Here is a 27,172-nt window from a genome sequence, read left to right as displayed (position 1 = left end):
AGCTATGGCCAGCAGAAAACTATCATCACCATTTAAAAGAAAAGAAAACTGTCAACACCATTATCATCATCACCGAGTACAAGAAAAGCTTGCTTGGCTCCAAAGTCCACGATGGGGCTTTGCAGGTGCCGACTTGCATGGAACTACAACACGAACTAACCATAAAGACGGAAAACTGGGTAGGCCAAACAGTTGACAGGGTGACAGAGGTTTGGCATCAGTAGCAGAAGAACATGGAGGTGGAAGTGGAGCTCGTGGTGGTGCCTCCTTCCCACTCTCGGTCCTCCCCCTCCCGTCTCAGAGGATCTTGAAGAGGAGGCCGCCGTGAGCCGCAAAGAATGGTGCGAACACGAGCGACTCTACCGCCATCAGCTTGATGAGGATGTTGAGCGACGGCCCCGATGTGTCCTTTAGAGGATCCCCGATGGTATCGCCGATCACTGCAGCCTTGTGGGCATCGGAACCTTTAGGGCCAAGTGCCCTCGCGTGCTCTGATGCACCGGCCTGAATGATACATTATTGACATCAACAATGGTTGCGTTTGTGTTCGGACGGAAGAACATCATCAAGATGAGAAGATATCAATAAAATTACCTCGATATACTTCTTTGCATTGTCCCATGCACCGCCAGTGTTTGATGCAGAGATAGCAATCTGTTTAACAAACAAGAACAATTATCGACACGATACGCACAAGATTCTCATAATGAAAACATTATGCTAGCTACTTTCCACATACCTGAACTCCAGAAACAAGGGCACCGGCAAGAACCCCAGATAGGGTCTCGACACCGAAGAAGGTCCCGACAATTAGGGGGGTGAGCATCACCAGAGCACCAGGAGGAATCATCTCCTTGATGGAAGCATCTGTGGAGATCTTAACACAGGTTGCATAATCGGGCTTGGCAGTACCCTCCATGAGCCCCGGGATGCTGTTGAACTGTCTGCGGACTTCCTCGACCATCTCCAAGGCTGCTCTACCGACGCTCTTCATGGTCATGGCTGAGAACCAGTAAGGCAGCATTGCACCAACGATTAACCCAATGAAGACTTTTGGTGTGAGAACATCCACTGTGGAGATTGCGGCTCTACTCACAAAGGCACCAAAGAGCGCAAGCGACACCAACGCAGCAGAACCGATGGCAAACCCCTAAGAGGGCAGGTTAGATATATATAAGCCTAAGATTCATAAACTACATTCTAGCAAGATACATGATTAGATCAAAGCATACATAAATCAAGAAAAGCATAACAAAGAGAAAGCATTCAAATCATTATGAATGCCAGGTAATAATCAACAAACAAACCAGAAAGCATCATTTTGAGTTTGGCATGATGATTTCATAACAGTTTTGCTCGCTACCTCCATAACATAAGTTGCCTTTCTAAGTAGATATGATAACATAATTGAACCGAATTATGTAAAGCTAACGACACCTTTCCGATGGCTGCGGTAGTATTGCCTGCGGCATCCAGCGCATCGGTTCTCTCCCGAATCCTGTGGCTCATTCCGGCCATCTCAGCAATGCCTCCAGCATTGTCACTGATGGGACCATAAGCATCGATCGCCAGCCCAGTCGCAATGGTGCTCAACATGCCAAGAGCAGCAACTGCAATGCCATACATGGCGGCAAGACTAAAACTCACAAAAATGCTAACTGCGATAGCAAAAATGGGGATGATGACAGATTTGTATCCCAAAGCAAGCCCAAAGATGACATTAGTGGCAGCACCAGTTCGGCATGAGTTAGCAACATCTTGCACAGGGCTGCAAAAAGGACAGTGTAAGAAGAGAGCCGACAACCTATCGCAGTTTGATACAATCCATGGAAGGAATAATATTAGAAAGTGTTCCTAACCTGTACGCATTGCTTGTGAAATATTCAGTGACAAACCCGATAACCAAACCAGCCCATAATCCAATTGCAACACAGAAGAACAGCTCCCTAGCAATTCAACTACATGAGGTAAGGTGTTGCTTAAAACCCTACTACTCTAATAAGCGACCGAGTTTGTATACTACTCACCAGTTCTTCACTTTCTTTTGCTCACCAAAATTAAAGATTGTGAAGGAAGATGGGAGAGCTATCCAGCTGACGATTCCGATACCAACAGTCATAAGAGCAGTGGAGATTATGAGCTGCCTCTTAAGTGCAGGCTCGATATCTTTCACCGCCTTTATTTCGAAAAAGTCAGTAGCAAAAAGTGTAGTGATCAGACAAACAATGATACCCATGGAGCTAATAAGCAGGGGATAGCACATAGCAGTGAAGTCATGGTTAATTCCAAAGGAAGAAATTGAGGCGACGACCAAGGCAGCACATGAGGACTCAGCATACGAGCCGAAAAGATCAGATCCCATCCCTGCAATATCTCCGACATTATCTCCAACATTGTCAGCTATCACCTGTAATTCGCATTTAGATGATTAGTTAGGGCAGAAAACAATAGAAGGTCACCGATAACAAGCTTTGGATGCAGAACTTACAGCTGGGTTTCGAGGGTCATCTTCAGGGATGTTCCTCTCAACCTTACCAACCAGATCAGCACCAACATCAGCTGCCTTTGTGTAGATACCACCACCTACTCTTCCGAAAAGAGCCATGGAGGAGCCACCAAGACCATAACCAGTGATGGCTTCAAAAAGGCCTTCCCAGTCATCGCCATAGTACAACTTGAATAGGTTGATTGCAATGTAAAGCACCAAAAGGCCATTTGCAGCCAGCAAGAAGCCCATGACTGCACCGGACCTGAACGCAGTGATAAATGCTTTTCCAACACCCTTCCTTGCCTCCAAAGTTGTTCTTGCATTGGCGTATGTTGCAATTTTCATCCCAAGAAATCCAGACACCACAGAGGTGATAGCACCAAGCAAAAACGACACAGTGCTAAAGACGGCATTTGCAAGTGCTGGCTTGCAGTACTTATCCTTGCTATAGGTGCATGGCTGGCTTTTTGTACTAAAGCCTTCCACGGATCCAAGAAAGAGGAAGATCAGCACCGCGAAAACAGCCATGAAGACTCCAACATACTGGTATTCAGTGAAAAGGAAGGAAGTTGCTCCTGCCGACAAGCATGAGGAAACATGTCAGCTACCTATTTAACGAGTCCAAAGTTAGCAAAATCTTAGTTGGTGAATCGAGTAAAATGAGGCAAAAAGAAACAACAAAAGAAGCAAATAATACAAAAGAATTGACTCAGTTTATCCGAATTTTGAACATAGTCACTTTATGCAGTAAAATGTCCGCAATCAACAATTCCGCATAATCTTCATTCATTATATGAGATGCTATCATAAGTTCTTACCCCTAAATGCCCAAAATAGTTTCAAGAACCACAAAACACTTAGACAAAGGCCAAGATATCTACCATGCTAATGGAATTGACAGATCGAGATTTAGCAAACCATGGATCATAAAATTAATCAATTTAAACCTTCCTCGAATGTTGTCATTGACAAGTAGTCAGAAGCAGCAAATTTAGAAACAGAGTTCAGGCTACAGAACACAGGTGACTTGCATCTTATTAGTACAGAGATGAACACTGCTTGAAAAGGGTGATAAGACTATTGCACACAAGCACAGGTGACATGCATCTAATTGAAGACGCTGCTAAATCCCATGCCTACTTCTAACTTTCTCTCCAACTGCTTCTACCTTAGTCTCTCATACATGAGAAACTATATACACAATAGTAAGAATCACAAAACAGAGTGAAGCCAAGTGAATCAAAACATAAGAAACTATTTCGGTACTCGTCCAAAACAGTTTCAGGTTGTACTATAAGCCTTTTCAAGACCCACACGCAAAAGAGTTGTCAGATCATATTCATGGTAAACAAAGCACGCTTCTAACAACCAAATACAAGCAAGCATACTCATATAGCAAGATTAGATGGCCGCAGTAAAAGCAGTCTCCACATAGAAGAAAATGAAGTGAAGGATACCAAAACAATCAGAATACCAGATGATATCTATTACTCTGTTACAAAGAACAAGAAAAGGAACTCGTTGCATCACTGCTTCAGTCCTCAAGCTAACCTCCAAGCAACACAAAATCTATGTCCGTAGTTGGCCCAAAAAAAGAGGAAATTCGGCATAAAAAAGTCACAATAAGTCAAGTAAAGAATTCGGAAGAGACAACAAATCGAATTAAAGGCCCTTTTGTTTCCCCTTAAAAATCGGACTTTTATTATTACCCCCCATGAAAGCAATGATTTTTCGGACAGACTACTAGCAAATAGGAAGATAGCAGAGTAGGTAAGCTCAAGACGGGGACGAACCTTCGGAGATGGCGTTCTGGATCTCGGCGCACTTCACCACGACGTTGTGATCGTTGAGCCCCTCCTCCTCCTCGATGAGGAAGTCGGCGGCGAACCCGTTCTTCTTGTTACCCCCCGCGGGCGTCTGCCTCTCCGGCGAGAGCTTCACGGCCGACACCAGCATCCACTGGAGCAGCGCGAAGGCGATCCCGATGACGGCAGCCACCGGGATCAAGATCTCCGTTATCACGCCCGTCAGCATCGCCGCCCCCATTGGCGGTTCCTGTCACGTGAAGTCAAGCGGCAGCTGGCGGTGGCGACGTCGGTGAAGGAAGTGACCGACGACGAGAGACAGGTACGAGGGTATACGGTGACTCACATACCGGGCGCCTGCCAGGCCTTATATAGAAGACGCCGGAGATCAAACGATGGAGGAAGGGGGTTGATGAGAAAACCAAACTTAACGAGGGGTGTCTTTGAAACTATGTCCATGTTCATAACACATACCGGTATATCCGACCCAACACAACCCTCCGAAACCGTTACGTTACGGCATGTAAAGGCCGATTCGTCGCATGCAGTGAGCCACTTGTCCTTTCTGATCAGCGTACAAGTGGCACGTAACAGTTGTCACGATTCTTAAGGCGAGGAAAGGGAGAGGAAAAAGACAGCGGAGATCGAGTGCAACGATATGGTCTTCGAAACTGAAAATACCGACTTTGACAGGGGTGTATCTGAAAAAGGGATAAAGTCGTTCTTGTTTTATGCGTCGCGGGTTTCGTGTCCGAGCCGTTTGATCGAGCAGAGGCGACACGCGTTACCACGAAGCTCCAACGTGTGCCGATCGGGTTGGTGGCAGGTGCCGAGTCGATGTCGGCCGTCGGATCTTTCGGGTCGGGAGATGATGCGGCGCCGGATAGAGCCGAGTCGTGTCCGGCGCCGTGAGACGGGCCACGAACGCGACGATGAGGATGGACGGTGATGATGGAGGCAAGGGAGCGCGCGTGCAAGTTCGGCCGTCCGTTCTTCATCGGGCGGCGTGCGCTCGCTTTTGGTTGCGTCAGAGATATCGAGGACTTCTCCACCCAACTTACGTCTTCATCTCACCACTCACGAGGCGGTGGTGGTCCCCAAAACCAGGCTGGTAGGGAAGCGGGTAGAATGGTAAATGTGTGTCGGAAACGTTTAATCGCTCGAAATTGCTTTTTCTATTTTAGTCCATTTTTATTTAAACAATATATTTATTTACGCAAATTCCTTTTTTTTTTTTCTCATCAATCCCCCCATTTTTCTTGTATTTTCAAAATGGGAAAAACATTGGAGAAAAAGATCAATATATGCTTCTATCAATGCGCCATCAACTTCATTTGACCTCGGTCAACGTGCCAAAGCTATAGGTGTTTGGTATACTTGCACTCCATGAAGAACACCATCAAGCAAGCGTGTCAATGGATTGCGTTCGATGCAGATATGAGTCGGATATGTGATTTATAATCCGAGTCGAGTCGTGTTGTTTGACTGATAAGGCCGATGATTAATACAAAAGGGTGTTAAAGACGCAACTAATCGTTCAAGAATAGAAGGTTGACCTGAAGAGTCATCCCTTCCAGATAGTCAACGGCAAAGGGGGTGGAGAAGGTTGTTTAGGTCGACTAAGTCATCCATGAAAGCTACCAGGGATGATGTGTTATTTACAAAGAGATTGGATTGGTTTGATGAGTAGATCAAGATCAACTCTAGATTTTGGGAGAGAGAGAGTGGAAGAGGAGGTCAAGTCAAAGCAAGAAAAGTCAGGTTATGGCATCATATAGCTAGCTACATTAGATTTGGAGTTGACCTTGTGGGGGTAGAACTAAATAGGTCAACTTGGCCTAACTAGCACCTGCATTGAGCCTAATGAAAGATTAATAGACTTGCAAGTTCTAATATCATGATAAAGTCACAAGATAGGCTGCTGATAATACAAAATTACATTTAAATATAAGACAATCAGCATTAAATTTTGGATCTATGCAATCTGAAATTTGTAGCATGACATGGAAGCATAACAAAGATTGCAATAAAGATAGAACATATTTGTCACTCAAGAAAAATAGCAAAAAGAAAAAGATTGCTAGTGTATGAAGAAGATAAGATGTCATGCGATGATTGGGTTATTGGTCATCATCAAAGGGTCTTTATCGGCATATATTATTCACACCATATATATATGTGAAGGAAGAGATGAGCTTTACCAGTTATGACAGCACATCAACCTAATGCAGTGCATGGCATCAATGGAGCTCAAGAATACGTGAGCATCAAGACAAGAACAAGAACTCCTGAGGTTTTGGTTTCTATCTCATCCATGAAAAGTCAATAGCTAATTAGCAGTTGCAGGAAGCTTACACATGCTGACAGCTCATGGCTCAGAGCTTGAGATGGGAGATGCTCATCCTGTTGTTGCTCGAGAAAATGACACATCATCTTCTCTTCCTCCTCCTCCTCCTCCTCCTCCTCCTCAGCTTAACCTTGAAATCCGAATCATGGTTTGGCAGACAAACCTGCCTGCGCATCAAACAAAAGTGTTCTCATGGCATGTGATATGATGCTTCCAAGATGAATAAGATCCCCACTGATCGAAAGAATGAAGAAAAAGCAAGCTTATTCTCTCTCTCTCTCTCTCTCGCTACTGTACTTGCATGGGCGATAGGGACCGTGGAATTAAACCATTTGCCTCCCCCACATGCAGACTCCCCCACTTAAGACACAGCCAATGGTTTCTGTGTGCAGTGTGTTGATGCAGTGATGAAGCAAACGATGCCATCACTGTTGTCGAGCGTTGTGGCGAGCATAGGCAAACATGAAACCGGAAGTAGATGCACTACAAACCACGCCAAAGCAACGGAGCAAAAGGAACGGGATGTCGACGTCTGCAGTGGAAGCCGTGGCTTCAGCGACGAACGATTGCGAGCTAATCGATCGGTGTGATGTCATTTCTTTGACAGCGGTGATGTTTCTAGAGTTGGATCGCGAGTGGGGATTGGACGAAGTCATTGTCAACCAAGTTGGAAGTATAGTATATATCTGACACATGTCTCACACATCTTCCTTGTTATGACAGAGATCGTATAATATATATATATATATATATATATATATATATATATACACAGAGGAAAAGACTATTACGTCTTTGTTCCATGCGTATGTTCGCCGTTGCTTTAGCTTTAAGCTTCGTCGTCATTTGTTCGCCACATCATATCGTGTCTCCCGAGAGCTTTGGATGTTCGTTTGGGTCACTCAATTAGTTAGGTTGCGAATTCAATAATAATTCACAGTTAATCCGACCAATGAGAAAGATCCAACCAATTCGAACTCAACCTGATTCGATTGGACGATATATTATTTAAAATATCATGAGACATTCTTCTGTTTTTTCTTTTTCTTTTTCTGATGCTGAAATGTGTTGATTTAAACGTTTTTATAATTTGTTTTGCAGATTTGGGTGGCTAAAGAACTAACAAAAAAAAAATTCCATGGTTTTAGCATCTTATTAATTCAGCATATTTCAAAATTAAAAGGAAAAAGTTGTAATCACTGGACGGTCCACAGGAGTAGATTGTGACCTCAGTTGTGAGGTCAAAAGACATTGCAGAGGGCAAGAGCAAAAGTTCTGTATTGTTCTTCGCACATCAAATATATAAATCAGTTGATCTTATGCATACCTTCTCATCCATTTGCAAGTCCAAATCAACCAAATATCTTCCTGTGACATGATATAAGCCACCATCCATTCAGATATATCAAAAGTTTTTGGAAAAGATGGTTTCTGTTGTTGCTTCATGCGCTATGATAATATGGACAATACAATATATATCAGTGCTACAAGAGACCAACATGAACAATACATACCGATTTGTTAATACACCCTACTATACCATATACCATGTATTGGCACATCGATATGATTCGATACGTATCATACTGATGTGATGACCGATCAGATTGATAAAACAAACCATGCTTTTACCCTAACAAAACAAAAAATTTCTCTTATCAAGCATTAGAAACTTCATATGCCTCAAATAATTCCAGCTCTTTTTGCTCTTATGGTCATCCTAGTCCTGCTTGATACACTGGTGCTCCAGCACCCAGGAACCTGATGCATGTATTCCTGGATTTCATAGTCAAGTGTGATTTCCATGACTTCATTCAACTTCAATCTTACAAGCCATCTGAATCAAACAAGAAGGTGAAAACATCCCAATGATTAAATTACAGAGCACAAGCATCATAAAGACTGCACATCTTTGATATCGAGTTTGTTCTTAACACACTGCAAGAATGGTCCAAAAGGCAATGTTCAACACAGAGGAGTAAAACTTGTATTGTTCAAGTAGCAGAGTCATTAATTCAGTCACGATAGCTTCTGTACATGTGTGTTCTCCTTTTATGTTCTCCTGCGACGCCTGCCATAGTCTTTTCTTATTTCCCATAGCTGTTCTACAACTTCTCTCATGGCTGGCCGGTCTCTACGTGTAGGCGCAGCACACTGAAAAGCCAAAGCAAATATCTTCTGTAGTACCTCATCTTCTACCACTTCCCGCAGCCGAGGATCCAGTATTTCTCTCTCATTGCCTTCGTTATATTTGCTGAAAGCCTGCATCATGAGACTTTCACACATTTAATTCATATTGTAATCGCATCTTCAATTCCCACTGCCTTCACAAAAACAAGAACACTAAAGATATCATGACAACCTAAGATCTGTTATGAAACCACCAAAAATTTTGAATAAGCTTACCCATCTTACAGTAATCCTTTCCTCATATGTCCTCTTTATTTCTACGGGGCGACGTGCCGAAAAAATTTCCAGTAGCAAGATACCAAAGGAGTAAACATCGCTCTTTGGTGTGAGATGATACGTCTTGAGGTATTCTGGGTCGACATACCCGGCTGTTCCTTTGACTCTGGTTTCAATGTGAGTCTGGTCTGCTTCTGTGGGTCCTGTTCTAGCAAAGCCAAAGTCAGCTACTTTTGCTCTAAAGCCTTCAGTCAGCAGAATATTTGATGACTTCACATCACGATGGATGATACTCTTCTCTGGCAGAACACCACATCAGAAAACACATCATTAGAGTTCTAGTGCTAAAGGGCAACAAAGATCTAGTAACAATGTGCTCAAACAATTAGAGTGATTTATATTCTGGGAGACACTATCTTTAAATTAATTTTCACAAGAAAAATCAAACTATTTAGTACAATTTGAATGGATGCTTTTACACTATTGAGCTAGGTAACATCACTAGGCAACCCAAGAGGCATCATATCTTTTTTTGCAAATTCTGGCTTAGTTTTCTTTGGCCTTCTAGTATCTGTTTCAGAAGATCTAACTTGAACTAGTTCACCATGCGTCTGTAGGTCAATTCACACATTGACAAACCATCTTTACATGATTTTTCATCATTTTAGCCACAACTGATGCATCATCTGTAGGAAAGGCAATGATGGTTTTAGCTTTTGGCATAGCAGGCCTCCTATAATATGATGACTTCTGACAAGTATAACCACTATTCTTATTCTATCAGAAAATACTGTTATAGTACAATGAGATTAATTTTGACTTTCTGCTTTTGTTAGGGCGAAAATTAAACTAGAAGTCTTGAACATATGTACTTGAGAGAGACTGTTACCTGTTTGGATTCTTTGTCTTTCGATTAGGAATTTCATGCCTACATCTATTTGGAAATCATTTAGAAGAAGATATGTATATGGGCATAAAACAAGCTACAAATTTATATAGAACTAGTGATGAATATTGAGGAACAAATGTTCTTTTCATGATAAGTGGCCTTATATATGACTAGTGTCTGGAATAATTATATTCCCTTGACTTGCATATGTATAATATAACAATACTAGATACAGATTGACTCACTTCCTTTGCCAGTTAGTAGGGACCTTACGGATTGGCATGTTCAAATCCATTGCCTCCTAAAATTCCAAACAAAATTTAAACAGCTAAAACTTGCCAGTCTAATAAACCAGAAATTTCATCATGTCTGTTGTTACATATTGGCACATTTCTATATTTCATCAGTTCTGTTGCGGTGCCAGAAACCCACAGCACATTTCCACCAATCAACATGTCCTTAAGTCTTATATAGAGATCATGTGTACGACATGCATACTGTTGGCATTTAACATTGTTCAAGTGTTCTATTGTTTTTAAGTATTTGAACATGTTCCATAGTACTGACAAACAACAGGTGGTGTCCAATATTGGCCACCAATACGACACAAAGGCAAAATTTTTTAAATATCCGTGATTCACATACTTGGCAATATTTAGGTATCTGAAGGTGCATAGCCACAAGCATTACTATAGATAACAACACAAGTATGTGACTTTTTCCAGTCTAAGAATGGATGTAAGGCAAAATGCCTTTCTGTAAATTTATTAGGGATGTAACAATAAATAAGTGAAAAGAAGCCTTAAGGGGAATCTAATGGTCAAGTTAGCAATCAGTCTTCTTTGGTAGAAATAAGAGAAAGAAAAAGAGAAGGCATATCTCATGGATGGCAAGCAAAAATCTAACAGGAAGATATGTATATGAGAGAGTAGGTCTCACCTGCATATATATGAAGATAAGTCAACCCATGAGCAACATCAATGGCTATTTCTAGCCGCTGACTGAAATCCAAAATCTTCCCATACTTACCTGCCAAATCAATTAAAATATGTGGTAACTTTAGGATAATCTATGTATTGTTTACTGACTATTAATATGCATCTTACCATCCAAATGGTCTCTTAAAGTACCATTAGGAACATACTCAGTAATGATAATCCGTTCATTTCCATTATGAGTGTAACCGAGTAACCTGACCAAATTTCTGTGTTCGATTTTGGTGAGGAGTTCAACTTCATTTCTAAACTCGGCTTGTAAAACAGCAATATGTTCCTGTCAAAAATACGAAGTGTAAAGAGCATAGCCATGTCCCTTGAGAAATTGTAAATTAAGGTAATCTCAAACAGCATCTCATATAACAACATTGACTACATGTTAACTTGCATTAACATGTGGTTTACAGTACAACTTTGAATTAGTTGTTGCATAGACAAGGAATTGGCAATATAAGGGAAATTTTAGCAACCAACAGTAGGAAACATATCTGACTCTTAACAATATAAAGAATATTGAATACTTAAACTAATAGTTACACATAGAAACACAAAATAGAAACTAAATTTTAAATAAGATGATACTAGTCTTTTGGCATTGTAACAAAAGACAGATGAATTTATAATGCATCAACCGAAAGAAACATCTGATTTTAAGCAAATTATAGAAGGTAAGTATATATTTGGCATAAATGCATTATGGTGGTAAGAGTAAATGTTTTTAGTAGATGCTGCTTCACCCAGAAATAGTTACATAATCATTTCATCACATAATGTTTAAATACATTATATTAGCAAAACAGTTACATTATATATGTCGTTTGATAGACGAGAGCTACTCCTGACTGGTTGCAAGAACGAACCTGATAATATGTTAAGAAAAGTTACTCCAAATCTAACCATATAAGTATCACACGATATGGTTATATACTTATATGTACTGTTATAAATGTGACTAGCATGCATACAATAATGAGCATATACAAGTTCTTCAGTTGGATTAAAATTTAAGATTACCTTCTTTGCTCGCTTAATAGCAATAACCTGCCTGTCGGGCAACTCAGCCTTATAGACAGTTCCAAAACCACCTTTGCCTATAACTTGAGAAGGTGAGAAATTATGAGTAAGTTTGACGATCTCACTGAGGCTGAGATGTGATGGCTCAACTTTACTTGGTTGTGGAGACAATGAAAACCGAGATGGACTAGGGGGTACTCTCAGTGGAGTTCCTGGTATCCTTTCTGAATTTGATCTTAATGCAAAAGAATCCACTGCAACAGAAAAAAAAATTCTTTGGCTTGCTTTATTAATGAACACAATTATCTCTGTGTAACTTTTATTAACGAAAAAGACTGACTTATTTTTCTTACATGATCCCGAATCTCCACCAAGAACAGGATCCTCACTAATGTCCTTGCGTTTTGAACGAAGACAAGGACAAAGTAAACTGCAGCAGAAAAACAAAGCTCCTGAAATGGTTAACATAACATTATCAGGCGCTGCACTTAAAATATATTGTTGCTCCTTCTTTCGCTTTAGCTCATCAACAGTGACGGCATCTGACGATGGTTGCAGAAATTCTCTCCCTTCTAATCTTAGCAGGTCCACTACAAATCCAAATTAAGATAAGCTAATACAGATTACCAAAATTATGTTGAATTTTTAAACTCTGTATTAACCAGGAAAGGTCTAATTTCATAAACCAAGCGCATGACAAGTGTTTAGAAGAGGCTAATGTACTGAAATTATAGTTTCAGCATGAAGTAGAAAATGCACCTAATATAAAAAAAAAACACTCGACCAGTGGAATAATAAAAATATGAAATTTATTGGTAACAAGGATCCCCAAATTATTCAGTTTTTTTTTCAAATTAAGAAAGACCCATGTAAAATGCCTCCTCTAAATATACTTCCAACCTTCATGGATTTTATCAATATTCTTTTATGTTAAAGCATGCAATTTCTTCAGTAAACACTATTATGTAATCCTGCCTACAACGAGGCATCAATGAGGTACTACAAATAAAATTCCTTCACAGATACGGTCAAATAAGATTCCTTTGTCTATTACCCAATCTCCATGACTACCTGCTATCAAATAGTCATATAATTTTAGTTGTGTGGTTTTCTCATTCCACAGATACACTGGTTTCACTGTGTAAAGTACTCTCCTTAAAGTGGGACACACATTCACTACATGCAAATATTTATGACACTATTTGGAGTGTGAAACATATAAATCTCCAGATCTAGTTATCATCTTAACAAGGCCAGACTATGGCAACTAGTTGTGTCTTGTGAAGATGTAAAGCAACATAGTCAGCCCTCTAAGATGGATTACCTAGGATTGATGTCGTTTGCTAATGCTGGATTATTACCTTCATCTTTTAAATGAAAATCACTGAAAAAATCTCCAAGATGGAAATGGTTATTATAGGATCTCCACTAGATCTCTTACCAAAGTTACTATGAGCAACTGTATTAAATTGCCCACCCAATGTAAAAATTTAGACTTAAGCATCTCAAAGAACTGATGAAGCATCTCTATCTCCCATGAATAAGTCTCTAGAAAATGATGAGTACCTCCTTACAGTACATAACTCAGAGTTATAGATAGGTAGTGCACATCTCTTGCTGGTCTATTGTCCCTGGGGTTCATTCTAAGAACCAGCTTTATTCTTCAGTATTAGGCACTGCTGTGATGATATCTTTAGTATTTAGAAACATGTTCCAGGTTTCTTACAGTGCCTTCACCTCATGATCTCCAGTATACTTTTTGTGCTATTTGTTGTCTATTTATGGCTCAGATCCAATGCCTTCTAAGCTTGATAATTAGCCATCAGAGAAGGGATATATACTGTGCTTATCCGATTTGTCGACAGGCCTGTTAAAAGATAATAACTGTTGCTCCTCTCTTTATCATATTATTTAGATTAAAAGTGTGTATTATTAGAACTAGCTATAGTTAGGTACACCAACATATGGAAGGTCAGTGTATTACTTGTCAAGTTGATCATATTGCCTTTGAGAGATCTTACTTTGATGTGGAAACATTAAAGGTCGCTCTCTAATCTAAAATCTACACACTGCAATATCATCATGAGTGATGCTTATGTCATATGTTTCTGATTTGATCAGACCCATCAGTCTTGGATGAAGGGAGAACTAGTGGACTTTGTCCCAACTTTGGATTAGATGCATAAAGGTGCTACTCTAATCCCGAAATAGAGAAAGGAGAGGGAGGTTGCATTAAGAACATAAAGTCAGCAATAAACTTTGTTAGAAAAATCATGAACAACAAACAGCACCCAACTACATCGTCACAAGATGCAATAAGTTTATTCAAGTTTTTATTTCAATATTAAACTTTTAAAGTATTATTGAAGGGATTTCTGTGACAATATTAGTAAGCTAAGTAATATCTCATTCATGACTACTATCAAATCCAACTTTTGCGAATGGATAGGATATCTTAAAGTTATCAAGATGATTGATTCAGCAATAATGTTATGTGATGAATTTGTTAAAACTCTACAACAATTATAGCATAGAAGAGGAAAACCTTACCTATAGAATATGTAGGTTGCTAATTTGCATTCCCTCACTAATTTGCATTCCCCAAATAGACCATCTATTACACAATTTTGTGAGGTCCTATTGGCATTCAGCAGTCCTCTAATCATATTTCGTTATCTTGGCAATCACTAGATGAATTGATCCGTTAACTAGGTTCCTAGATTGTCCTCTTAGCTTTCAACTTCAGTATGCATCTATCACTAGATATTAGATAAAACATGCTACTATACTCTAACCCAAGCGAGATTTCTATAAATCGAAGTTGTAAGATGGAGTTCACTCTAATGATAAACAGCCAATAATATGAAAAGTGTCTTAGATTAGGACAGAAGAAGAGTATGAAGAATTTTCATTCACATGCATCCAGAAATCCTTCCTCATTATAAAAAGTCCAACAATCAAATTGCACCTTCTATCATAAATACTTGATTTTCATAAGTTGTTCTCAGTATTTAACTCCATGAATAAATTATTATAAGTAACTTTGTTTATACTTGAAACTCAATTTTATTAAATTATAAGTAACTAATTATTCCCCGAGAAGAGACTAGCAAAACCTACTGTAAAAGGTTTCCAACAGAATTAAAAACCTAGAAGACCAATTCTCCGAGCAGCACAGATTTCATGAAGAAACTATTTCCGATTCTACTTAATTCTACACAATCTCTATGCATAAGCACCAGAAAAGGAGAAGAATTACCCGAGGAACACGCATCACTCTCCTCGACGGCAAAGACTGGCAAGTCCAGGCCGCAGTAGTCCTTGCCGAGCCTTTCCCATTCCTTCGCATGAGACTTACAAACCGAACACCCGCTCGCGAAGTACGATACCAACTCTTGGCACAAAGAAACAGAATCGTCCACCTTCTTCCGACCTACAAAGAACTCATACCCGTCCGGCGACCACGAATACCAAATCCCAGCAGATCCGCACTCCTTGTGGACGGTCAAAGCCGACCCGGCGACGGAGCTGAGATGCAACTGTGCCAAGACCGACAAACCCAGCAGGAAGCCAGACATCAGCGAGGCATACGCACCACAATCCATCGAGAAAACGTAGTCTTCATCCGAGGCCGGATGCAACACCTCGATCGCCCAATCTCCGCAAGATATACGTGAATTGAGGTGAGATCGAGAGACACAGGTTTTCTTGGAAGACTTGACCTGTGCAAGTAGTATATTGGTAATCGAGCGGTGTTTTGTGGCGGCGATTGGGCCGCTACCTGATCGCCGAGATAAACGAGTACCCATTTTCTAACTGCCGTGTTATAGGAGGAAACAGTGGGACCCTTAACTAGAAACCAATCATAGCGAAGGGTACTTCCACCCGTGATTTTGTTTCCGGAAGCCGGTACCCAGGCCGGCGAGACCGAAGCTGGAGGCGTCGACGAAAAGTTGGACCCAGTAAACAAACATACAGATGGCAGATTTTGGTTGGTGAAGAACTCGACCCGGTGTTTGATTGGATGTAGCTGGAGAAAGGAGGCAAGAGGGCGGCTAAGACTTGGGCACGTGACCTCGCGGTGGATTCACGCCAACAGTGGTCATTTTCCTACCTCGTGTCTCCGACCAGTCGCGACTCACTGTCTTCATACTGCTTGTAAATGCGGGCCCCATGTGGTGGCCCATGTGGTGGAGCCATGGTGTCAATAACACTAAAGTAGGGTCATAATTAAGAAATAAAAAAAGGGGGAAAATATATGGGTGAGAGGGCACGTGCAGTGCACATGCGGGGTCCGGCGTTGACTTTTCGGAGACTTTCGAACACTAGAAAAGAATCTTGGCGTTTAGATAATAAATCCATTTTGAAGTATTAAAAATTAAATAATAATAATAATAAGATAATCATATCATTAAAATAAACTTTCTTATTCATATCTTTCTTTCATAGAATATATTTTTTTATTCATATCTTTCATAGAATAATTAAAATAAATTAAATAAGCTAATGTTCACGAATCTTAAAGCAACACAGGGATGAAGATTTCCACCTTCGGTATATATACCCTCGACCACACCTTTCGGTGCCATCTCGAACGGTGACCTGCTTCATCTCTGTCTCTCTCTCTCTCTGTCTCTCGTTTTCCGCGTTCGCACCACCATGTCGATGCCAATTTATTTCTCGGCTCTGCCTCTCACGCCTTTTCTTGTAGTCTCAGTGGCCACTTGCCTAACCCCTTTAAGTATTTCTGCGAGTGAGTGGGAGGGGGGATGAGGGCGAGAGAGATGACGAACATGGAGGTTGTCCTCGGTAGAAAGATATTCTCTTCCCTCCTTGTGGCATTCATTCTCGCCCTCAGCATCCTCTGCCTCTACTACGGCACCTCGTTCGCCCCCGGCCTACCCCGCCGCGGCGCGAGCGATGGAACCGACGCCGACGGCGGCTCCCGGATGTTCGACGATGTGGAGCTCTTCCCCGGCGCTCCCTCTTCTCTATATGGAGAGTCCGCCAACCTCGTCGTCAAGTCGCTTCCTGTAAGCTCTCTTTCGATCGCCGGATTATGGTAAAGTGTTTTGATGCTTTTTCCTCGATGAAGTTGGCTTCTTGGTTGTGTTTAGTTGATAAAGTTGGTGTTTTGATGGTTCTTCTCTGGTGGTCACGAGCGGAAATATTTTAGGTCTGCGACATGAGGTTATCCGAGTTGATTCCATGCTTGGATCGGAGTCTCATCTACCAGCTCAAGCTGAGGGTGAATTTGACCTTGATGGAGCACTATGAGCGCCACTGCCCGCCAGCCGGCCGCCGATTCAATTGCCTCATTCCTCCTCCCGTTGGTTACAAGGTTAGTGTCCTTTACCCGTTCTGCAATTAGATGGCAAGAATGCTCGTTTGCAGATCTATGATAGATGCCAAGATTGTACTGCAAATACTTGGTACATGTCAATAGGGATTGCTGACCAATTCTTTGGTTTAGTTTCATTTAACTTGTTTCCTCTTTGGATCTTATGCAAAACCTGTACTGTTAGAATGGAAAGAAGCTAATGTGGTATTACAGGGAAGGTTCCTTCTCTGTGGGACCTATTAAACACAGAAATATATTAGTCACTGAATAAAGGTTTACCGTACCATGGTGTACGGGAGTGGTATATACTGATCCAACAAGGGGACCAATATAGGCGGTACATATCGATATGTCAGTATGCTCCGTTGTATCATGTGTTAGTATGTTGGTACGAATTGGTATATACCGTTCCAATGGCCGATCAATACATTGGTATGGGCTGATAAGGCGAACCATACACTAAACCACTCACTGTGAAAATTTATGTCACATAATGCCACGATCATTTTATAAATATGAGTCAGAAATATGCGGAAAGTAAAGATATGGAAATATCCATTTCATATTAAAAGAAATCCCTTGGCTCATACTGGTGAGAATTTTAGTCCATGAGAAATTGAACAAAAAGCTGCCGAATTGGCCTACATCACTGTGGCTGCCACAAACAGTTTTCCCACTCTTGAGATCGAACCATTCTTGCTAGATAATATTTTGTTAGGGTGATTTTTGTTGTCGATGAGCAATTCATGTGTTACAGGTTCCAATAAGCTGGCCTGCAAGCCGGGATCAGGTGTGGAAGGCAAACATTCCCCATACACATCTTGCCGAGGAGAAGTCTGACCAGAGGTGGATGGTCGTCAATGGTGACAAGATCAATTTCCCTGGTGGCGGAACACACTTTCATGCAGGAGCTGATAAGTACATCATCCACATTGCACAGGTTTTAGATGACTTGAGATGGTGCAAAGTTTACTCCTTTTTTGTGCTAGGACTTCTTTTTCCCTTTTGTAATTTCACTTTAAATGCCAGCCTTTTTCTATCTTTTGTTCCAATCTAGATGCTCAAATTTCGGAATGATAACCTTAGTGATGGTGGGAACATTCGGACTGTCCTGGATGTGGGCTGTGGTGTTGCTAGCTTTGGGGCATACCTTTTGATTCATAACATAATTGCAATGTCTCTCGCCCCTAATGATGTCCATGAGAACCAGATACAGTTTGCTCTCGAGAGGGGAATTCCATCCACTCTTGGCGTGTTGGGGACCAAAAGGCTGCCTTACCCCAGCCGTTCGTTTGAGTTAGCACACTGTTCACGGTGTAGGATTGATTGGCTTCAGAGAGATGGAATTCTATTGCTTGAATTGGACAGGGTGCTGAGGCCTGGAGGATACTTTGTTTACTCTTCTCCTGAGGCTTATGCCACTGATGAGAAGAATAGGAGGATATGGAATGCGATGAGCGATCTTGTTCGTAGGATGTGCTGGAAGGTAGCTTCAAAGAGAAATCAGACTGTGATTTGGGTTAAACCTTTGACCAATGGGTGTTACATGAGACGAAACCCTGGCACTCTTCCGTCATTATGCAGTTCTGATGAGGACCCTGATGCTGCTTGGAATGTGTCTATGAAGGCATGCATTACACCTTACTCAAAGAGTAAGTAAATTTTAGTATGTAGATTTACCTAACAAGTAATTTAATCACTTAAACATCACTTTTATTCATTAGGTATTGTCCAATTTGGTAACATCAATTATTTATTCTTGTTGTAATAAGAATACTTCCGTCACTGTACTATGTTAGCTTTTGGATTTTAATATGATTTAACAGGTAAATTGTTAGACATGGAAATGCCAAGGATGCACAAGAAAAAAGAAAGTCACTTAAAGTTCCTCAACAATCTTGTTAGTTGGAAAATGTCTGCATGTTACGTCCATTATACATCAAATGGAGCTGTAGGCACTGTTAATCCCTCTGTCTGATAAAGTTGCATTTATGGCCATTGATCAGTCTCTGCTTGCCATGTTCTAAGGAAGTAGTAGGGAAATCCATTATTTCTTTGTAATAATAGCTCCAAGGGTCATAATTGGATGATAGATCATTTAAATGGATTATCAATTGTCATCCACCCACTAGTACTCGGATCAATGATGTACCTGGGTTTGTTCTTGCTAATTTAGCCATTACGGCAACTAAAATTACTCAGATGTTCATTTCAAAATTCATCAGCTCACTGGTGTTTGTTAACATGTTGGTATCCATGTAGATTGCACACTTGTTAGTTAACTCATTTTTTGTCAACATGCATTAATATCCAGCTGGATTGCTTGAATGCCTTCATTTTTGTCTGCTATCTTAATTTAATAACAGTTTATAATCATGCCCTTAAATATTGCTTTTTTTTGTCTGAAAGCAGGAGTGAGCAGTGCAAAAGGCAAACTGGTTTCTTGGCCACAAAGGCTTGTAACACCATCTCCTCGGTTAGAAGAAGTTGGCATCAGTGATGAAAAGTACAATGAAGACACTGTAGGTTTCAACATGATTAAGTGGCATTGTGATAGCCAGCTCTTTTGAATTTGCTCATGAGCTTCATCTTTCACTTTCTGATACTTCAATCATGCAATGCAGGAAGTATGGAACTGGAGAGTGCTAGAATATTGGAAGCAGATGAAACCTGAGATACAACAAGATTCTTTCAGAAACATAATGGATATGACGGCAAACTTTGGTGGGTTTGCAGCATCTCTTGTGAACAAACATGTGTGGGTGATGAATGTTGTTCCGGTCAATGAGTCAAGCAAATTGAAGATCATCTACGATCGAGGTTTAATAGGAACTCTTCATGACTGGTTTGTATACAAATTTATTGTTTTACTATCTTGCTGTGGCAATGTCTTCACTATTTACTTTTTCTTAGTCATAAATGTAGGAACAAGACTGCTGAACAAGTTCAGAATATGCCATTTATGATTTCAGTGTTTAGCACATCAGCTGGCCACATATTTGTAATTATTTTATCCTCTGTTTTACAAACTTCTCATCACAGGTTAGAAATAATGCAGCTTCCCTGATTTGGAAGTTTGGAGTAGTAAGACGATGAACAAATCAACTTGCAGGATTGAACAGTTGCACCAAATTTACAATAATTCAGAATTAAATCAATTAATTATTAGAATCTTAATATTTATGTTTGCTTTTAATTTTTGCAGAAGGTAAATTAATATGTTCTTATGTGGTTTAAGCTGACAAAAATTACAAAGCTTCAGCTGTATTTGTTAACATATATCTTATCTTGATTTATTTACAATAGCCAATCTTAGTTTGTAAGGTTCTCTTTTTATTGTTTATCTGCTATTTTTGCAACTGTCTTGACCAATATACACAGGCTATGTAAGACATATACAAGCCAATACTGCTGAACTATTTGTAGAATCTATAGGTGCTCTTGACTCCTTATTGAAATACTATGCTACAATAGTCGTGGTTAATGTATTCCAGATTAGTTTTTCTGATGCATGGATAGCATCTTAAATCTCATGATCTCAAAGGACCTGTTCATATGAATTCTTATTATTGCAGGTGTGAATCATTCTCTACTTATCCACGTACCTATGATCTTCTTCATGCTTGGCTCTTAATGTCCGAAGTAGAGAAGCAGGGATGTAGCGTGGAGGATTTGCTCATCGAGATGGACAGAATGCTGCGACCGCTGGGGTTTGCAATCATCAGGGACAAAGTTCCCATGATCAATTACATCAAGAGGTTCTTGACAGCCTTGAGATGGGATCATTGGATATCAGACGTGGAGCCAAAGGTCGATGCTCTTTCGATGCGCGAAGAAAGGGTTCTAATAATAAGGAAGAAGCTGTGGAAAGGAAGTCCTGAAAAGCCCTAAAGAAAAGGGTGACAGTACATGATGCTCTTTTCTGTTCTTCTACTCCATTTGTTCAATTTTTGGATGGTGGAAGCAGGGAGCTAAAGTGATATACTCGCAACCAAAAGAGGGTTTGTATGCAACTACGAAATGCTCAAAATATATAGAAATGTTTGCGTTAGACTGATTAATCTTCGATATGAGCTGTTAGTCTCTGATATTTCTTTTGACTGTGAATCCATCAATGTCGGTTGTGTAAACGTAAGTAGTGTCTTTTAGCTGTTGATATTACAGATTAGGCATGTGTTATTGTAAAAACAAAAGAAAATAGACATCTCTTTTTGCTATATTACGATGCATGGTTGTTATGAAAAGAGGTTCAGAATGTCTCGTTTTATGTTTAGAAAGGAGAAGACCTCATGGTATGAAATTGAATAATTACTTTCTGCTCACTCCTTTCTTCTTCTTCTAATTTTCTTCTCTCTCTCGCTCTCTCCTTTTTTCTGCTCTATCCACAGGCCTTTTTAGATGTTTTCTTACCTCGAAATAACAAAATGATCTAAGAGCAAATAAGAAGGTATTTTTCACAATCAGGAAGAATTGGGTGTTCAAAGGCTCATAGTTCTATATTTTACCTTGCTACCATATTTCTAAAGAATGAAGGACTTGGTGAGAGTTAGATCAATCAAAGATCTGAGCCATACCTCTTGTGTTTGTTCAATACACAAAAAAATCCCTTGGCAGTTCAATCCTGCTTTCTGATGGCACAAAAGCTTACCCAGACAATTTTTTTTTTTTTCACAGAAAAGAAAAAGAGACATGAACAACAAATTCCACTGTTAGAACAAAGTTTGCGCAATCTTTACCACTACCACATGTCTACCTTTTCTCTCCGAGACAACGGAGTTCAAGGCCTAAATTTAGTTATAAACCACAGACGAAACAAAGACTATGCAAGGACAAAAAAAACAGATTGACCAAATGGGAAAATGGACAACGGACGATACAAGAAGCAGCAGCCCAGCTCTACTCATGCACGTAGTTAGCAGATTCTCCCATTGGTCATAGTTGGGGAAGGTTTTTCCAGGAAGATTCTCCCATTGGTCATAGTTGGGGAAGGTTTTTCCAGGAAGGCCAGTCCGCATATGGTGGGTTATCACAACATCCTCCCCAAGGATTTGGGGGCTTTATCGACTTCAATCGGTGGCCCATGCAGCAATCAATGATCTCCTATCATCCAGCTTGGCGAAATTGCCACCACGGCTGGCAGCGAAGCTCGTCTCATGCTTCTTGACATGGTCTATTTCTTCTTAATTGCTTGCTGGTTCCTCTCTGTGCTAACCTGCAAGACAAACAGGTAAAGAATGAAGTTCACCGGGATAGAAGCAGGATGCACAGCACTTGCCAAGAGAAATATGCTTTAGATCCTACATGGATCAGCTAGATCTTCACCGGAAACAAGGCAACTAATACTTATTAGATCATATGGTCCTATCTAATTAAGATATATTATATACCTGATTAGATTATGACTATGATTATAGACCAATAAAAAAATCTAATTAAAATATAATTTCTTACGAGATGATCTCGATAGGAGGGACTCGCCTAATTATCATTTTAGATCCTCTGCTCTTCATCTATAAAAGAAGAGAACCTCCTAGGGACGAAGCATCTGAGATTACAAATCTATTCTCAATCCGTCTTAGTCCTGAAACCATCGCTCATAGCGATCCCATGAAAGATACAAAGGGAGAAAAAGACGAATCTAATCTTCCTTACAAATCGACATTGCTGTAGCTTTCAAATCCAATGATGATGTGTCTATAGATCAGATAAAGGCATTCTGAATGACATCGAAAGGTATGCATCGTATATTTGGTTTATCGTTATTTGATTTCAGTTTGTAACATTAAAGTTTTTCGCATAACAATAGCATAATCATGAATTTTATTATTCTAATACAATTTCTTCACTTCACACTGGTCCCATCTATGGTCGATTTCTCAGCCCCTATTAAATAGAATCGGTTGAAATAAGCTGGAGTTGATCAAACTCGATCAGACCGTAAAACACAAACCATATGTTTCAGGAATCTAACTTAACATGAAAGTGTTATTGGGTGGACCTTTCTCCAAAAACTTGAATACACAACTTCTATAACATTTCGATATTCAATATTATAGTCGATGGAATTTCACCGAAGATCAAGCAACCATATTTTGCCAAGCTCAGTTGTTGAATTGAGGTGCTACATTATCAGAATCAAGAAGCTATTGTCTAAATAAATTTCAGCAGAAAACATTTTAGATCAAGCAGTCATTGGGGTTTGCAAAATTGGACACTGTTATGGAGTCAAGCATGTAATATACATACAGTAAATTGCTTCCCAACAGTAAAACAGGAGAAAAAATAATTGATGCAACCTACTGTCTTGCCTAATGTTCAACATGTGAGCATCTCTTTCTTCCTAAAGTTAATTTGTATCAACATGTGGGCCTGCAAGATATTGGAAATGGCAAATAACTCAATGATCGTCCCTTCCATGAACTCCAGCAACGAAAATGCTAAACAATGGCAACTGAATTCCAAAGATAAAGGTAATGGTGCGCAACTAGCCATTGTTAGACCAAAGATCACTTCTTTATCATCGAAAAGGATCGAAAACACACCCAATTCAAGAACCAGGAGACAGATCAAGCATAGCAGACGAGGCAGAAAAGGAGGAGATCATCAGGCAACTCCAGGATCCTCGATTCAAGAACTACAAGACATATACCAGCCTACTCCAAGGGAGGGGAGGCCAGCCAGACAGCAGAGATTCTCGACTCGAGAACTACAAGGCGTATCAAGAAAGGTAGAGGAGGTGCTCACCAGGTGACTCCAAAGATCCTCGATTCAAGAACGACAAGACGTATCGATGAAGGTAGATTAGGAGCTCACCAGGCGATTCCAAAGCGAGGGGAGGGAGACGAGGCCAGCCGGCATAGGTAAGGCGACTTCGAAGTTCCTCGATTCAAGAACCACAAGACATATCAAGAAAGGTAGAGGAGGCGCTCACCAGGCGACTCCAAACGGAAAGGAGGGAGAGGAGACCAGCCAGCACAAGAAAGACAAAGAAGGCAACGAGAGACGCAGAACGAGGGCGGCGGCGGAGGCCCTGTTGCCCATAGAGCCCAACAGGCGGATCTCCGCCATCTTGCTCGACACTACCTATCTCTTGCCTCCAATTACCCACGTTATCTAGCCAAATGGGCTCCACCTGGTCTTCCAATCATCGCAAGGGTAGCTGTCTGATCTAATTTACAGAATCGGCAATGGAGTTCTCTCATTTGTGATTAATTGGGGGGAACCTCCGAACTCGACCCACCTGTGGCTCCGCAATGGGCTCCACTTGGTCGACCAATCATCAAAAAGGTAGGTCCAGGGAATCGTGGGCGGTGGTCAATCATGTGTGACGAATACGACGATAGCGGATCGGATTTTTCAGATACCAATGAATACTTAATCCATTTAAGTAGGATTAGAACACTTATTAATCAAAAACAAATGCAAGCACGTAATTAAATTGGGATAATTTAATTTCTAAGAAGCTAATTGAATATGGAATTTGGAAACATTAAGAGCGAAATTTGGTAGGAAAATTAATCCCCTGTCACTTAATCATCAACCCACAACAAATCTAAATCTTTTCTTGCAGGAGGAAGCGGAAGCACAGAGATCCAACATGATCGAGGACTTTCGATATGGTAATCTCTCCTCACAAGTGTCAAGATTCGCAATTTGTCTCCTGATTTAGGATTGATGATCGACTTCTGGACTGATAAGAGGGAATCATAAACCATGGAAATTACAGCAGTGGAAAGCATCGACAGTGCAGGCAGTCTCCTGAGCTCATGCATGATACCATTGGCTGATCTATATCTCCAGCATCAACTGGATTAGTCTCTCTCCTTGCAGCAGAACGTTGTACAGTAAAATCCAACTATAAGACTCTCTCTCTCTCTCTCTCTCTCTCTCTCTCTGTCGCTCGCTCGCTCGCTCTATATATATATCAGCAAAGAGAGCTTACAAATAAGAACTTGATCCACTGAAACATGGCTTCAGCTCTCGCAACCAAGGAAAGAAGCTTGCATGCATACCACAGTGATGAGGTTACCTACAGTTCAAAGTCTGGTATTGAAAGCAACAGAATGGAGAGATGACGCAGCTGCGGTCCATCCTAGTTCTGAGTAGCCTCCAAGGGATTGGGAAAGAGGGGAGGAGGAAGGGAGGAGGAGGAGGAGGAGTTGGAGGTGGAAGTGGAAGAAGGCATGGACTTGGAGCGCCGCATCCACGAGGTGGAGAGAGAGCGGTGGAACCGACAGCGGAAGGAGCCTTGGTGGGTGGTAGGCGAGCACAGACAGAGGCCACCGCCACCGCCGCCGATGCCGCTGCTACTCCTCGGCGAAGCCAGAGACTTGGGAGCCTTCTCCTTCTTGTTGCCTTCGCCCTCGGGGCTGGAGACCGCCATGGCACCATCGGAGGCCATCTTCCAAGCTCCTGTGTGACAGGGCTTCTCTTGGCTCTTGGAGACATGCCATCACAGTGACAGTAATTTATATCTTCGGAATGTAATGCTGTGTGACTTTGATGCTTATCTCTCTAGAAATGGTGAGCACTCATCCTTGTGATCATAAATTAGAGGGGAAAAAAGAGAAATAAAAAAGTCAATAATTGATTAAAAATAAAAGGGAAGTTCATAAATTCCTCATCAATTTGATATCAAATAATAAGTATTCCTCAAGACAATATCAACTGCTAAATAGAAGCATATTGTAAGCTTCTATTACACCTAAACTGTATTCTTCTGAGGTGAATACCAAAGATGAATCAAACTGAAGAACTTACAAGAAATAGAAGGGGATCAACAAGATACATTAGAATCAGAATGAAAAGAAAAGATAGTTATTGTGCTGAGATTTCAAAGATCGGAGTAAGGAAGATTTCTTAGATTTATATAGTCATAGAGAATATCATCAGTTTAATACATATCTTGGTCATTAATTAAATTACAACAAATTCTCCTAATATAATGTCTCATTCAAGTTATGTCATGGTGACTCACATCCACCAAGAGAGAGGGGGGAATCTAAGCACAAGGAATTTGGCACCACCTGGTGGCGGCCAGCTCCCAGTCTCTTTTGACAAAGGAGGAGGAGGTGGCGATGCCTTGCGGTGGAGATGAGGTGGGTGTGGAGAGGATAGCTTTGGGAGATCCAATGCTAGATGACCACAACAATTATTGTGAAGGTTTGGGGTTGCTTTATTCCAATGCCCACAAAAAACATCAATATCTTGATTCTTCAAGGAATAATGTAACCCCTTCTGGACCAACTGCACACTTCTTTATGGTAGGAGACAGCTTCTTGCTTGCTCTACCCACACATGGGATCAGCTTCTTCTTCTTCTTCTTATCCATGAAAGCCTTGAGGTAATGTTTGGATCACTACAAGCAAGTGGGAGATGAGATATATTGTCTGATGCAATTTATGTTCAAGTCGACATCTGTTCTAAGAGAACATTCATTCAATATCATGGGAGACCCTACCAAAAGATTTTTATACAATCGTTGTTATTGAGAGATGATAAAAATAAATTAAGCAGTATAAATTATACTGTTTGATAGGATAAAAAAAAATTTTGTATACGAACAAATATAAGCAGACAATAACACGCAACAGAATCAAACGAAAATCACAATAAAATAGAATACCAATATTTATGTAAAAAATCTTTCCAATATGAAAGGTAAAAATCATGAGGTAAATTAGATAAAATTCACTATAAGAATAATAAACATATAAATCTTAGAGTCTTTTGTCCAAAACATAAGTAACAATCACAAGACAATAATTGAGATACAAGGATTATATCACTATACACAATATCCAAAATCTTCTCAAGTAATAATAACAAAAATTTATTGTAAATCTAATCTAACCTAAAGTGATAATATTACCATTTAGAACAAGATC

At 40.5% G+C, this 27,172-nt stretch overlaps 3 protein-coding genes and 1 long non-coding RNA gene across 6 annotated transcripts; 1 reads left to right on the top strand and 3 right to left on the bottom strand.

Moving 5' to 3' along the window:
* Nucleotides 1-31: 31 nt before the first annotated feature.
* LOC135617661 (pyrophosphate-energized vacuolar membrane proton pump-like) lies at nucleotides 32-4,645 on the bottom strand. Its single transcript, XM_065118113.1, has 8 exons — nucleotides 4,282-4,645; nucleotides 2,489-3,063; nucleotides 2,028-2,407; nucleotides 1,860-1,946; nucleotides 1,438-1,768; nucleotides 740-1,150; nucleotides 595-654; nucleotides 32-504 (listed from the first exon to the last, which is right to left on the bottom strand). The coding sequence occupies exons 1-8, from the start codon at nucleotides 4,532-4,534 to the stop codon at nucleotides 298-300; spliced, it is 2,304 nt and encodes a 767-aa protein (XP_064974185.1). The 5' UTR covers nucleotides 4,535-4,645; the 3' UTR covers nucleotides 32-297.
* A 3,850-nt stretch (nucleotides 4,646-8,495) lies between these two features.
* On the bottom strand, nucleotides 8,496-15,674 carry LOC103992411 (calmodulin-binding receptor-like cytoplasmic kinase 3). Of its 2 annotated transcripts, none has more exons than XM_009412092.3 (7): nucleotides 15,204-15,674; nucleotides 12,298-12,396; nucleotides 11,945-12,198; nucleotides 11,042-11,207; nucleotides 10,875-10,964; nucleotides 9,047-9,345; nucleotides 8,496-8,902 (listed from the first exon to the last, which is right to left on the bottom strand). In XM_009412092.3, exons 1-7 carry the CDS (start codon nucleotides 15,547-15,549, stop codon nucleotides 8,693-8,695), a joined length of 1,464 nt encoding a protein of 487 aa, XP_009410367.2. In that variant the 5' UTR covers nucleotides 15,550-15,674; the 3' UTR covers nucleotides 8,496-8,692. The 2 variants fall into 2 exon arrangements, with proteins under 2 accessions (XP_009410367.2, XP_009410366.2); XM_009412091.3 differs by having other exon boundaries at nucleotides 12,298-12,534; nucleotides 15,204-15,673.
* An 876-nt stretch (nucleotides 15,675-16,550) lies between these two features.
* On the top strand, nucleotides 16,551-21,502 carry LOC103992410 (probable methyltransferase PMT9). Its single transcript, XM_009412090.3, has 7 exons — nucleotides 16,551-16,977; nucleotides 17,121-17,285; nucleotides 18,043-18,225; nucleotides 18,343-18,937; nucleotides 19,698-19,807; nucleotides 19,910-20,130; nucleotides 20,861-21,502. Exons 1-7 carry the CDS (start codon nucleotides 16,714-16,716, stop codon nucleotides 21,174-21,176), a joined length of 1,854 nt encoding a protein of 617 aa, XP_009410365.2. The 5' UTR covers nucleotides 16,551-16,713; the 3' UTR covers nucleotides 21,177-21,502.
* A 473-nt stretch (nucleotides 21,503-21,975) lies between these two features.
* Nucleotides 21,976-26,121, bottom strand: LOC135617659 (uncharacterized). 2 transcript variants are annotated; one of them, XR_010488806.1, is made up of 2 exons: nucleotides 23,594-26,121; nucleotides 21,976-22,497 (listed from the first exon to the last, which is right to left on the bottom strand). It is a non-coding gene; the product is annotated as an uncharacterized LOC135617659 (long non-coding RNA). The 2 variants fall into 2 exon arrangements; XR_010488805.1 differs by having other exon boundaries at nucleotides 24,099-26,121.
* Between the last annotated feature and the right edge of the window lie 1,051 nt (nucleotides 26,122-27,172).

Source organism: Musa acuminata, chromosome BXJ2-7, assembly GCF_036884655.1.
Source record: "Musa acuminata AAA Group cultivar baxijiao chromosome BXJ2-7, Cavendish_Baxijiao_AAA, whole genome shotgun sequence".
Lineage (NCBI taxonomy): Eukaryota > Viridiplantae > Streptophyta > Magnoliopsida > Zingiberales > Musaceae > Musa > Musa acuminata.
The sequence above is the reverse complement of the archived record's forward strand: the minus strand, read 5'-3'. Positions and strand labels throughout refer to the sequence as shown.